Source organism: Grammomys surdaster, unplaced genomic scaffold (genome assembly GCF_004785775.1).
Source record: "Grammomys surdaster isolate TR1022 unplaced genomic scaffold, NIH_TR_1.0 125940, whole genome shotgun sequence".
NCBI classification, from domain to species: domain Eukaryota; kingdom Metazoa; phylum Chordata; class Mammalia; order Rodentia; family Muridae; genus Grammomys; species Grammomys surdaster.
In genome coordinates, this window is record NW_021620762.1 from 1,945,302 (window position 1) to 1,957,568 (window position 12,267).

The 12,267-nt window shown below is 52.9% G+C and overlaps 1 protein-coding gene across 2 annotated transcripts in view; it reads right to left on the reverse strand.

The window, feature by feature from the left end:
* The window catches only part of Mgat5b (alpha-1,6-mannosylglycoprotein 6-beta-N-acetylglucosaminyltransferase B), a 67,530-nt gene that overhangs the window by 38,884 nt on the left and 16,379 nt on the right, over positions 1-12,267 (reverse strand). For both annotated transcript variants that reach the window (XM_028752933.1, XM_028752934.1), the window contains exons 4-7: positions 2,551-2,666; positions 1,952-2,025; positions 904-1,074; positions 197-361 (exon numbers count right to left, since the gene is read on the reverse strand). In XM_028752933.1, the coding sequence (XP_028608766.1) occupies positions 197-361; positions 904-1,074; positions 1,952-2,025; positions 2,551-2,666 (526 nt within the window). The remainder of the gene's footprint in view (positions 1-196; positions 362-903; positions 1,075-1,951; positions 2,026-2,550; positions 2,667-12,267) is intronic.

Genomic DNA, 12,267 nt, shown 5'->3' on the forward strand with positions numbered 1-12,267 from the left:
GCCCCATGCCCACCTGGAGCCCCATGCCCACCTGGAGTTTCACTCTCACCTGGAGCCCCATGCCCACCTGGAGCCCCATGCCCACCTGGAGCCCCATGCCCACCTGGAGTTTCACTCCCACCTGGAGCCCCATGCCCACCTGGAGCCCCAGTGCTATAAGCACATTGTCCAAACACTCCCTGAAAGGATAACATACTTGCTTCTGGTCCCTCTGGATGTCCCCCAGTTTCTGTGCCAGGTACTTGGCAGCCTTGGTCCACTGTGCAGTGAACCGCCTGGTTCTCTTCTTCATGAAGATGAGGGACTCCTTCCCACTGCCCATCAGCTCCAGAAGGTGGGACAGGTTGCTCCGGAACACAGCCTAAATTGGGGGCCACAGGTCAGCTCCCTCAGTCCCTGACCATCCCATCTCTGGCTTCCCAGGACAGAAACTGCCACCTACTATAAGCTGAGTGCCTGGTCCATTAGGGTGGGAGATTCTGCTTGCACCTTCTCATCCCCGCTCCCTTCCTCAGTTAACCACCTACCGAGCCCTCTGGGGAGCCAATCATCTCTGAATCACCAGGGATGGGCTGCCTCTGAGTGGTGCTACGGTCATTGGTGCCTTGAACCTGTTAACTCTCTTCACCCATTAAATATACCCACAGGAAGACAAATACAGTGCCGTGCACTCAGAAAGCCCTTGGTACATGACAGCTATTATTGCTGTTATTCTAACCTATTAAGGGACTTCTCCAGGACCTCAACTTGCCTCCCAAGCAAGTTCTCTGTACTGGATTCCACAGAAGGTGATCTGGGGATCCTCCCCTAGCAGAGCTGGGAACCCCATTCCATGGGGTTGGGTGGGGGAGCAGGAATGAGGTTCCCTCCCACTGTCCCTGAGGATATCCAGTCTAGGCCTACCTGGACTCTGGGAAGGGACTTGAGGGCTGTCCGGGCAGCCGTCTGGTTCCTCCAGGGCAGCCGGGGGCAGAACCACTCAACCTCACTGAGGTAGAGGAGGAATGAGCACTCGGTGCCGTCTACTCCAAAGAAGGCGTAGCAGGGGTCAGAGGTCCAGCGGGCACGCATCCACTATGAGAAAGGTCAGGCCTGGGTAGGCAGCTAGCAACCCACACAGCACCTCATAGACTCCCCCAGCCACAGGGTCCCCAAGATCTCCCCAGTCGGGACGGAGCTGTGAAGCATGCCCCCCAACAGAAGTGTAGAGACATACAACTGGGCTAGGGAGGCTGGGTCAAGATCAGCCAGCCCTCTACCACTGAGGACCAGAAAAGGAGGGAAGTCACCTTCCCCAAGCCTCACAGAGGAGGGGCTCGGACCTGAGACTTGGTGGACGTAAAGAGGTCAAGCACCAACACAAAGGTCCAGGAGGTTCAGCAGCCCCCTTGTCTCGTTATCTTAATTAGAGGCAGGGCCATAAGGAATCCTGTATGGGGACCAGGGCCAGGGGAGTTCTTTCCACAAGGACTCCATGTGGTCTAAGGAAGGAGTCTGTAGTCCCATAGCTTATCCCTCAAAGGTTCAGAGTTAGAGAGACTGTGGATCTGTCCTCTGCATGCAAGGACATTGTGCACACAAAAGTGGCTCTGGAGGTGGGCAGGAGGGGCCCTTGGTCCAACAAGCCATAAGCTTGGCAAGGAGGACCAAGACCAGACTCAAGCCCATTCATGTCAAGATGTCAGAATAGGCCTCTTGGTGGCCAAAGCCCCTGAAGGTGACAGGCCCCAAAGAGCTTCCGGGTGATTATCGCGGTAGGCCCCATGGAGAAAACATGTCTCTGAGCTTGGTCTCCACTAGCTTGTGCTGGGTTAGAGGTAGCTAGTCAACAGAGTCCAGCTGGGGCAGAAATCCAGAGCTGAGCTGGCCTGGGCGGAGCCCTGAGGAGAAGAGAAGCCTCCCATCTGTCTGATCCCTGCATCTTCCCTTAGGGAGGTCCCCCAGGCCTCACCTCCACTTTCCCCGAACAGTCAGGGAACTTGGGGTCACTGGGGGCTTCGCACTGATCCCTCCGGCCTTCAGATACTGCAAAAACAGAAGATTGCTTGCTGAGACACTGGGGCCTGGAGGTAGCCGAAGAGAGAGGGCAAGGTGAAGAGGCCTGTGGTAGGACAGAGCAGTGGTCACCCCTCCTGCCCCCTCACCTGAGGTTTCTCCCACCCCACAGTTCTGGAGTCTGAGCTACCCTACTCCATTGGTTCAGCCTCCTCCAGGATCCGCAGCAAGCTCTTATAAACAGCTACAGAGTGGCCTCCCAGATAGATGCACCCCAAGCTCCCCACAAATTACCCTTGCTTTTCCTGAGAATGGCAGATGGACAGAGGCCTCCAGCTTTCCCCAAACCAAAATGAACCACATCCGTCCACTGTCCTCCACACTCTCAAGCAGGCCAGGGTGGGATAGACCAGGTCCCCCTACTCAGAGCCTCAAGTAGGGCTCCCAAGAACTAGGCAAGCATTACCAGAGAAATGGGACTTCCTGGAGGCTCTGCCCTATCCAGCAGGGCACTGGCCTCTGGGGACACAGGGTAATGTCCTGGCTGTGACGCACCCTTGTTATGGAGAATCAGGCTGTGCCGCAGGATCTGGTCTACCTTCACAGCGATATCAGACACGTTCTGGGCAATTGCCTGGATCCTTTCAATGAGGCTGGCCCCAGGGGTGAGCCTAGAGGGGAGGGGAGAGCCAGAGATGAACCCACGAACAGGCCGTGTGGCCTTCTCATGGCCTACTTCCCATGGCCTACTTCGCATGGCCAGTAAGCAGAGGCCACAGTGGAAATCAGGAGGAAGTCAAGCTGAGCTTGCTCCACACGACTCACACCTTGGACACAGCAGGAAAGCACACGTCTGCAGGAGTCTGCTGTGTTTACTGTGTTCAGAGTCTGTCAGACACAGCGCCTGGACTGAAGCAGACAAAGAAACTTCTGTCTTCCTGCCAAGACCCTGAATGGATGAGCCCAGGAACCCCCAGATGACAGAGGCCTTTTGCTAGGCACAGTCAGCTCATCTGAGTCTGTTCACACAAAGACAAGTTCACACACCAAGACAAGTACACACCAAGACAAGGTCACACACCAGCAAACGCACTATGTAGCAGAAGATGACCCTGAACTTCTCATCCTCCTGCTTTCCCTTCCCAAATGCTGGCATTACAGTGAGTACCAGTGTCTGGTCCACGTGGTGCTGGGGATGGAACTCCGGGCTAAGCAGCCATTCTACCAACTAAGCCACATCCCCAGCCCATGACTCTGGATCTTGAAAGAGCCCTGGCCACAGACATTAAACCCTCTATTTTTCTCCATCAGTATGGGGCTGCTTTGATTTTTGGAGAATTTATTTCCTTGTTGATTACTAGCCAGTGCTCTGGGAATCGTATTAGTTGTTAGATGAAGTATTTATCTCATGGCACAAGCTGCTATTGAGACAGTTCCCACTCTCCTGGCCTTATCTTCCTGTCAAGCACAGCCCCCAGGCCTTCTCCAGGAAGCCACTTGCTTTCAATACTTAAACTCCACTTGCTCTGATTCTCACCTCGCCTCCTGCCCTCACAGTTTTACACACACACGCACACACACACATACACAGACATACATGCATACAAATACAGACACAAACATATATATACACATACACATGAGACACATACACACACATAAAAACAGACACACATACAGACAGACACACAAGCACAGACACACACATACGAATACAGATACAAATACATATACACACATACAGAGACACATACACACAGAGACGCGTATACACACATATAAACATGGACACACAAGCACAGACACATACACATGTGAACATACAGACACACACAAACACATACAAACAGACACAAATACACAGCTACACACAGGCACACACAGAGGCATACACAGACACACAGACACAGCACACACACATGCATACAACTACACACAGAGACATACATACTGACACAAGCACACACACACATGTACACACCCACACTGCTGCTTCTGCTGTGTAAGCTCTGCTTATTCCTGTTCAAGTACTTGGTCTGCACGGATACCTGGCATGGCAAATGTATAAAAGGTCTTTCTAATCTACGTCCCACCTGGGCATGTAAACCTCACTCTCACAGGCTGTGTGAGCTGCCTGCCAGAGAAGTAGTGGTCCTGGGTAGCAAACTGCCATGTCAGGACCACCATCTTCTCTTCCTTTCACCTAATAAGGAGCACAGAGAGCAATAGAGAAGCAAAAAGTTCCAAAGGCAGATTGTCCCCATCTTCCATACCAGCCAGGGACAGGACAGGCATTTCTGTCTGATGAATGCTGCTTTCCCCTCCCAAGTTCTGGGATTACAGGCGTGCCCTACCATGCCTGGTTTATGTCATGCTGGGGACTGAACCCAGGGGTGAAGTGACCGGAAGAGGTGGCCCAGGACACAGGCTGAGACTTGGGGAGCCCCAGCACACATGGCTGAGGTACCTGTATGTCTACCAGGTCAATCTGCTGACACAGAGGACTGCCAAGTCCATGCTGAGGAACCCCGCCGGGATTGGGGGTTCACAGGGCTGGAAAGGGCCAAGCAGCTTACATGAGGAGTTATTCTGGCAGTTGTGAAATGAACCCAGGTCACCGCCACAAAGCCACTTTCCTGTAGGCATCTCTCCATCTGCCCTCCCAGAACCCCACCGTTCCCCATGCTACGGGGGCTGCCTGAGCTCCCCAACAGAGTCCAGATTACCCAACAGCAAGACGGCTTTCATACACAGAGACCAACTCTGCCAGTATAGGTGGGGGTGTGCCCAGAGACCCATGACTGTAGGCTGGTCTGTTTCCCCAAACTCACATGCTCCTATAACCTTGAAATGCACCCTATTTGGGAATGGAGTCTTCTGAGATTAGGAAAGATGAGGTCTTGCTGGATTAAGGGTAACACTAAATCCAATAACCAGGTCCTTGTCAAGAGGCTATGTGGACAAGGTACAGGAATGCTGTCCTCCAGGTATGGCATGGTGTCATCCTGAGCCATTGAGCCCGACAGCACAAGACTTACACAACCATCCTTTTAACATCTCCTCCTAAGAGAGGCTGTATCAGCCCCTCACCCAAGACGCTAGCCTTTCACTTGCTCCTGACCCTCCCAGTGGGGCATGGCCGCGGATGAGGAAGGTTAGGGCCTCCAGAGATGTAGTTTTTGTTAGCTGTCACCCATGCTGGTGTGGGCTTCTTCAATGATGCGGCTGCTGGTCCTCCTATGGGTAGCATCATGCTGGAGCTGGACAGACTTACTTGCTCCGTGGGTGCTCTGTTAAATAGGTATTCCTGTGTGTGTCTCAGCAGAAGCCAAGGGACAAGTGGACACGAAAGTGATACAGCCCAGGAAATGCCAAGGTCAGTTCTGATCTGCCATGCTAGAGGATCCACCCAGAGCCCTGGAGGACACCCTGGCTTCAGACATCAGACCCAGAACTGGGAGGGAAATTAGTGTGAAATGTCAGTTATTTTCCGCCCTGTGACTTATAGCTACCCTATAACGAAAGCCAACCACCATTTGCTGGACAATGAAAGTTGCTTTCGCACCTTCCACGCGTCAGGATCCAGCGGTTGGGAAGTTCTCTTTCCAGCTGATTCCTCTGACTAAACTCAAGCATTGTCCTACGGCCTCAGTGGCTTTCTGTGGCAGAACCTTCCCCTAATGAATAAAGATTTCAGGGGACCAATCACTGGGCGAGGAGTAGGCGGGACTTTCAGGTCGGAGAGAGGAAGAGAGGAGGCAGGAGAAAGGTAACTTTTTTTTTGGATGGGAAGGAAGATAGAGTCAATATGTTGGTAGGAGAGACCCCCGGTTCAGGTGGCAGATCCGTTGGGATCGGCTACCGGAGGATTTAACTTAGAATGGCTTACAAGATTAGGATGCTAGTTGCTGCGCCCAGCGATTGCGTTACCTGTCGATTCTGAACTAAGTTTGTATGGTGTTTTCCTTCAAGTGGCGACTCAACTGGGTTCCAGAGAGAAAGGTACGGTGGCGGGGCACCCCAGCCAGCCATGGGAGTTTCGAAGTGTGGGGCTGGCGTGGCAGACACCGGCCATGGGAACTTAGAGAGCTGGAGAGATTTTGGAGCTCCGGGTCAGAGAGTCTGCTGAGATGAAAACAAGGCTCACCCATGCCGGCGATAGCATAGATTGCACTTTTTTTATATTTCTCGCTACAGCTCTCTTTGGAGGAGAGAGGGACCAGCTAATCTTCAAGCCTGGACTCATTATTTAGATACATGGGAACACTGAAGCAGAGAGCCCGAGGTCAAGGGGTAAAGCCGGCTCCCCAGTTCCAGCAGAGTGACCCTGGGACGGTTGGGTTACATAACCCCTGCAAACGTAAACCCCTGCCCTGGAGAGGGCAGCTCCGGCAGAGCAGCCCAGGTAGTTTGAGAGGTAGTTTGAGAGGGGACAGTGGGAGACACCCAGGTGAGAATCAACAGGAATCAAAAACAAAGCTCCTTCGAGAATTCCAGCTGAGGCAGAATGGCAATACTCCGGTAGAGAGTGGATGCTTACTAAGGATTGAACCTGTGGCCTTGCATATGCTAGGCAAGCACTCTACCACTGTACCAACCTCCCCAGCCCTCTTAATGTACTTTCCCTCCCTACTTAAGAAGACACTCTATCCCTCAGAGGAGGTAGTGAAGGCTCAGCCACGGAGAAAAGCACTGAACTTTTTTGGAGGATTCAGCAACTCTCTTACAATAAGCAGTTTTTTTGTTGTTGTTGTTGTTTTTTTTTTTTTGTTCTTGTTGTTTGGCATAAAAACATACTGCCAGCACGGGCTTTAAATAGTGCCATGGCGTCTGTCGGACTTAACAAGCTCCAGTCATTACAAACAAAATCACTTGGCGTCACTATTATTAAACTGGACTTAACATTCACACAGCACTTTCTATTCTCAAATAATAGCCGATTAGGCTCCTCACGCTGAGCCACTTTTCCACAAATGGCAGCGAAGCAGGGTCTGAGGCCTCTGAGCCCAGATTTGTGACTTGGAAAATACCCGGGTTGAAGAGAAAAGAGGGGGCCAGAGTACAATTGGTAGAGGGCTCGCCTCTTGTGCACAAACCCTGGGTTTGATCCCCACATAAACTGGGCACAGGGACATGCTGGAACCTTAACGCTTAGGAGGTGGAGGCAGGAGGATCAGAAGTTTAAAGTTAGGGGCTGGTGAGATGACTCAGCAGTTAAGAGCACTGACTGCTCTTCCAGAGGTCCTGAGTTCAATTCCCAGCACCACATGGTGGCTCACAACCATCTATAGGAGGACCTGATGCCCTCTTCAGGCAGGCGGATGTGTATGCAGCAGAGCACTCATACATTAAAGAAATAAAATTAAAACAAACGATAAAAGAAGTGCAAAGCCATCCTCAGCTATATAGATAGAACTGGGATAAATGGAACAGAGACAGATGGACAGACAGACAGACAGAACTTCTCATCCCTCCAAGCAGGAGGCGCCACAAAATAGATTTGAGACAGGTAGGAATGTACCACGTCACTCAGCAGAGGCCACACTCAGTAAAGCCAGGACTGAAGAAAAGGCCAGCTGGTACAGGATTGAAACCCTAGAGGTACAACCACCCCCAGTGTGGGTGGCAAAAGCCAAAACTGCTCTAAAGAGTTTCCTTGGAAACAACCCTGCTGTCTCCACAGGGACAGCAGGGCTTCCTCCACCTGGAGCAGTGGCCACGAGCCCTTTGATCCTGATAGCAGCATATTTCCTTTCCTTCTCTTCCCCTCTTGAGCTGTTTGCATGGAGAAAGTTGTGAACCAGGAGCAGCCTGGGTGGTGGGGGTGGGTGCCTGGACTGCACAGGTGGGTGGACCGATGGCCAGTGGAGAAAGTTGTGAACCAGGAGCAGCCTGGGTGGTGGGGGTGGGTGCCTGGACTGCACAGGTGGGTGGACCGATGGCCAAGGGGAAGGGAGGGACAGCTCCAGCAGAGCAGCCCAGGCAGTTTGAGAGGGAAGGGTGACAGGCTGTTTGAAAGGGAAGGGTGACAGGCAGTTTGAGAGGGAAGGGTGAGAGACATCCAGGTGGAAATCCCCAGCGCAGAGGCCTTTCTCAGCACCCGCTCAGCCTGGCCTAGAGTCGCAGGTCCCTTTTCAAACCCACCCCCAACAAATGTGTCAGTTACTCTTCTGCCCTGGCTCTCCTGTACAGGCAAAGCTGGCTGGCTCAGACCCTTCAGCTCTGTGACCAGGAGCAGCCCAAGCTCTGTTTGAGCCCCTCTTTCTCCTCTGTAGCCTGGACATTGTCAAGCTGTTGGTGAACAGGGAGGTCTGCCAACATTCAGGGAGGGTGACCTTACCCATGGCCACCCCTCAGCTTTACCAGTCTGCAAGTCCACAACATGCTACTATGACTCAGGGCCACACACGTGGTCCTGAATGGAAATGGCCCCGGATACACCAAGACTGATCAGTATGCCTAAACGTGTTACAGAGCTCTCCCTGTGGGCACTGTAACCTCAAGAGGCTGCTCAGGACCCAGAGTCCTAGGACAGGCTCTCCCAAGTCTGCCAGCTGACCCTTTATTTTATAGCTTGGACTGGGAAATGTCCCACAGCTGATAAAGGGACGTCCCTGGGTTCACACATCAGGCTAGGGGTGGGGGATGTCAGGAGGACGTTGCCCTGTGCCAGCCCTGGCTGCTTCTCTCTGCATCTACCAGATAGATACACCAAGACTAAGGATGGCTACACCTTCCTCTGTTCCTACATGCCAGTCCCTACACCAAACAACCAGGCCTCATTCAGGAAGTAGAGAAAGCTGGCACAGGTTGACACCAGCCTACTTGATTCCCAAAGCTCATACTGAGACCTGCTCTAGGGTACCCCAGTAGACAGGAAACCTCACAGGCCGGTCACCCCAAGTTGCTCTGGGGAACCCCAGTCCAGGGTGTATACTGTTCTCTACAACTTCCAGAACCAAGCAGGGAATCCTGACATCTGCAGTCACCAGACCACCCTCGACTCCTTCCAGGCCTGTCTCCAACAAGGCCCCCAAAGCATGGCCCCACAAGGTCGTCATTAATTCCAGGCCAGTCCCCTCACCCCAGAGCCTCACACTAGGCTGCCTGGAGAAGGAGGTTTAATTCCGAGTTGCTCTGTGATTTACGAGGGTTACATTCAATTAACAGAGGCATCGCTCTCCCTGCAGCTGGCCAGCAAGCTCACTGGGAGTAATCCTATTACAAAACAAAGTGCTTTCCAAACACAGAAACCTACATAGCTAGGTGCCTGCAGAATCATACAGCGACACACACACACACACACACACACACACACAGACACACATTGTGGCAAACGGATGCTCTGTGTCTCCTTGCATCTCACATACGATATGGGACATGAGATGTCCCTGGTAGTGTGACCTTTCTTCCTCTTGTCTCTATGCACCCCAGCCTAAGCCCCTGTCACCCACCCCAGCCTCAGCCCCTGTCACCCACCTCAGCCTCAGACCCTGTTGAGGTGAGTCTGGAGGTTGCAGACAGATGGTGTGGGACTGACCTGTCCCTTTCTCAATGGGAAGAGAAAGGACAATTCACCCCAAAGCCTAAAATAAGCTTGTCAACTTGACAGACTCTAGAGTCACCTAGGAGACACACTTGTAGAAATGTCATAGAGGGAGTTTTTAGACTGGGTTAACTGAGGTAGAAGACCCACCCAGCCCATCTCGTGGGCTGGGGTTCTCACTGAATAAAAATGAGAAAGCACACACACACTGAGCACACCAGCAGTCCTCTCTCTGCTTCCTGACTGTGGACTCAGCCTGGCCAGCCGCCTTACCCTCCTGAGGCCACCCCTTCTCCATGAGGGACAGTACCCTCAAACTGAGAGCCACAAAAAGCCCTTCCTTAAGTTGCTTTTCTTGAGCACATTGTTAGAGCAGTGAGAAACGTGATGGGTGAGTGTTGACCACTGTTAGGTTGTGCTCTGCAGACTTCCGGCCTCAGAACAGACTAGAAGACAGCAGGAAGGACCCAGAGTCACCTGGGTCTCCAGGCCCAACCCCACCCCTCTGCTGCCTGCTAGCCCCAGGGCCTTGGTCACCTGGTCCTTCCCTGGCTTTGCAGGTTACCTTGAACTTGGCCTGTCCTCACCCTGACCCACTGAGGGGGTTCCTCAGGTGGTCTAGCTGGTTGCTGACATCAGCATTATCCCGGCCAGCCTGGCCCCTCTCCAGCCCTAAAGAAGACCAACTTTGGGTGGTTTATCAAAATGTCTTCCTGTTGGTGAGCCTCGGGTCAAACCCAGAGCACAGGACTTGAGAAGAATGGGACCCATCTTGTAAAGTTGAGATTGAAACACCCTCACCTTGAGCTCTCACAGAGACCCCAGGAGGCTGACCTCCCTGTGTCTGCTGTCCCTGAACCCCAGCCCCCACATAGCCACCAACACAGTTAGAAAAAAAAAAGTTTTATTTCCCCCAAACGAGAATGTGGCTGTGTCTTCTTCCTGCACTTTAAGCAGAATTCTCCAGACTTATGCTATGGTTCTATTTATAACTGCAGTTCCCCACTTTTAACACTCACTTTAACACTTGCATTGAGGGCCGGGCACAGGCGCACACATCTGTAACCCTTAAAACCCGTCTTTTCCATGTGCGAAGCAGGCAGCCCCTTCCCATAGGGTCATCCCGGGCGCGCAGCTGGCTCAGGCGCTACACCTCACCGCCCTGGGCCAGGTCAGGCACAGGGCGTGGAGCTGCTGTTTGTAATTACTCCCCATCCAGTCCCTCATTGCTTCTTGGGTACCCTTCCCCCGCTCTGGAGTCTCCAGCCCGGACTCGGCAGACCCAGTCAAGAGACAGATGTACTTGAACGCGGCCGGCCGACTTCAGAGCTGCCGCCCGCCACCGCTGAAGCCTGATGGTAAATTCAAAGATCATAGCTGTTCGGCTGTAGGATGCAGATTACAGTGGCGTTTGCCTCAAAGCCGCCATCCTAATTATGTTTTCCTAGGCTAAAATAGCAAATTCGCTCTCCCCAAGGACATACCAGCCACCACGGAAAGCAAGACGCTAAGAAGCTTCCAGAAGGGCAGGAGGAGGGCAGCCCCAGGTAATTCTGAAGCGAGGATCCAAGGGCAGGCGGCAAAGTTGGCTAGCAGGGGTGGGAGGGCTTCCGCGGGGTGCCCCCTGCAGCTCTCCCTGGTTAATCATGGTTAACCCCAGGTGGCTGGGGTGGAAAGGGGCTGGCATATGTGAACACAGACTCCCATGAGCCCTGGCGCACCCCCACCTCTCTCCCTGGGTCCCGAAGCCACAGTGTCCCTGCAATTTATAGCTCTGCCTGTGGAGTTTGATGGGCCCGGCTGGTCATGATGGATGGCTGCTATTTCCCCGAGATAGAGCCTGGAGGTGGCTCGTGCTCCCCCACCCGCAGGGCTCCCTCCTTCCCCGGGAGCAGATGAAGGGCAACGAGTGGAGGGAGGGGTAGGCCAGCTCTGGAAGAAGCCAGGCAGTGAATGTGCAGTCTGCCGCCAAACTGGGTCCCTGGACCGTTGACTGTGCAGCTCATTGAGCAGGGGCTGTGGGGGAGGGGTCTGACCCCTGAAAAACACCTGTGGCCTGTGCTTGTCCCTGGGCCTACACAGAAGACGGAGCAGAGCCACAGGCAGGGACGGGGTTCCTGAGGGTGATGAAGTCCACACAGAAGAGAAAACTACCTCATGTTGTGGAGCCCAAGGAAACCGGGCACCTTAGCCCCCTCACCTTCTCCTTCCCAAGCAGCCTCTCTGCTTCTGCCCTTGCCAATGAATAATCCATGTTTTACACAGCAGTCAGAGATATATTTTTAAATAAATCCATTCAACCCTGCATCTTAGCACACACACACATAAAAATTAAATTTAAATTTGAAAATTCAGGCTGGTGAGAGGGCTCAGCAGGCAAAGATGCCTGCCGCCAGCCCTGACAGCCTGAATTACTTAGGTCCCTGGACCTGGTGAAAGGAGAGAACTGATCCCACAAACTATCCTCTGACCCTCAGACATGCCATGGCACCTGTACACACACACACACACCACACACACTACACACATACACATACCACACACACCACACACACACCACATATACACACCCATACACACACAACACACACACACACACAACACACATACACAACACACACCCCACCCACATACACACCACACACACACATACACAACACACATACACACACATACACAACACACATACACAACACACACATACACAACACACACATACACAACAC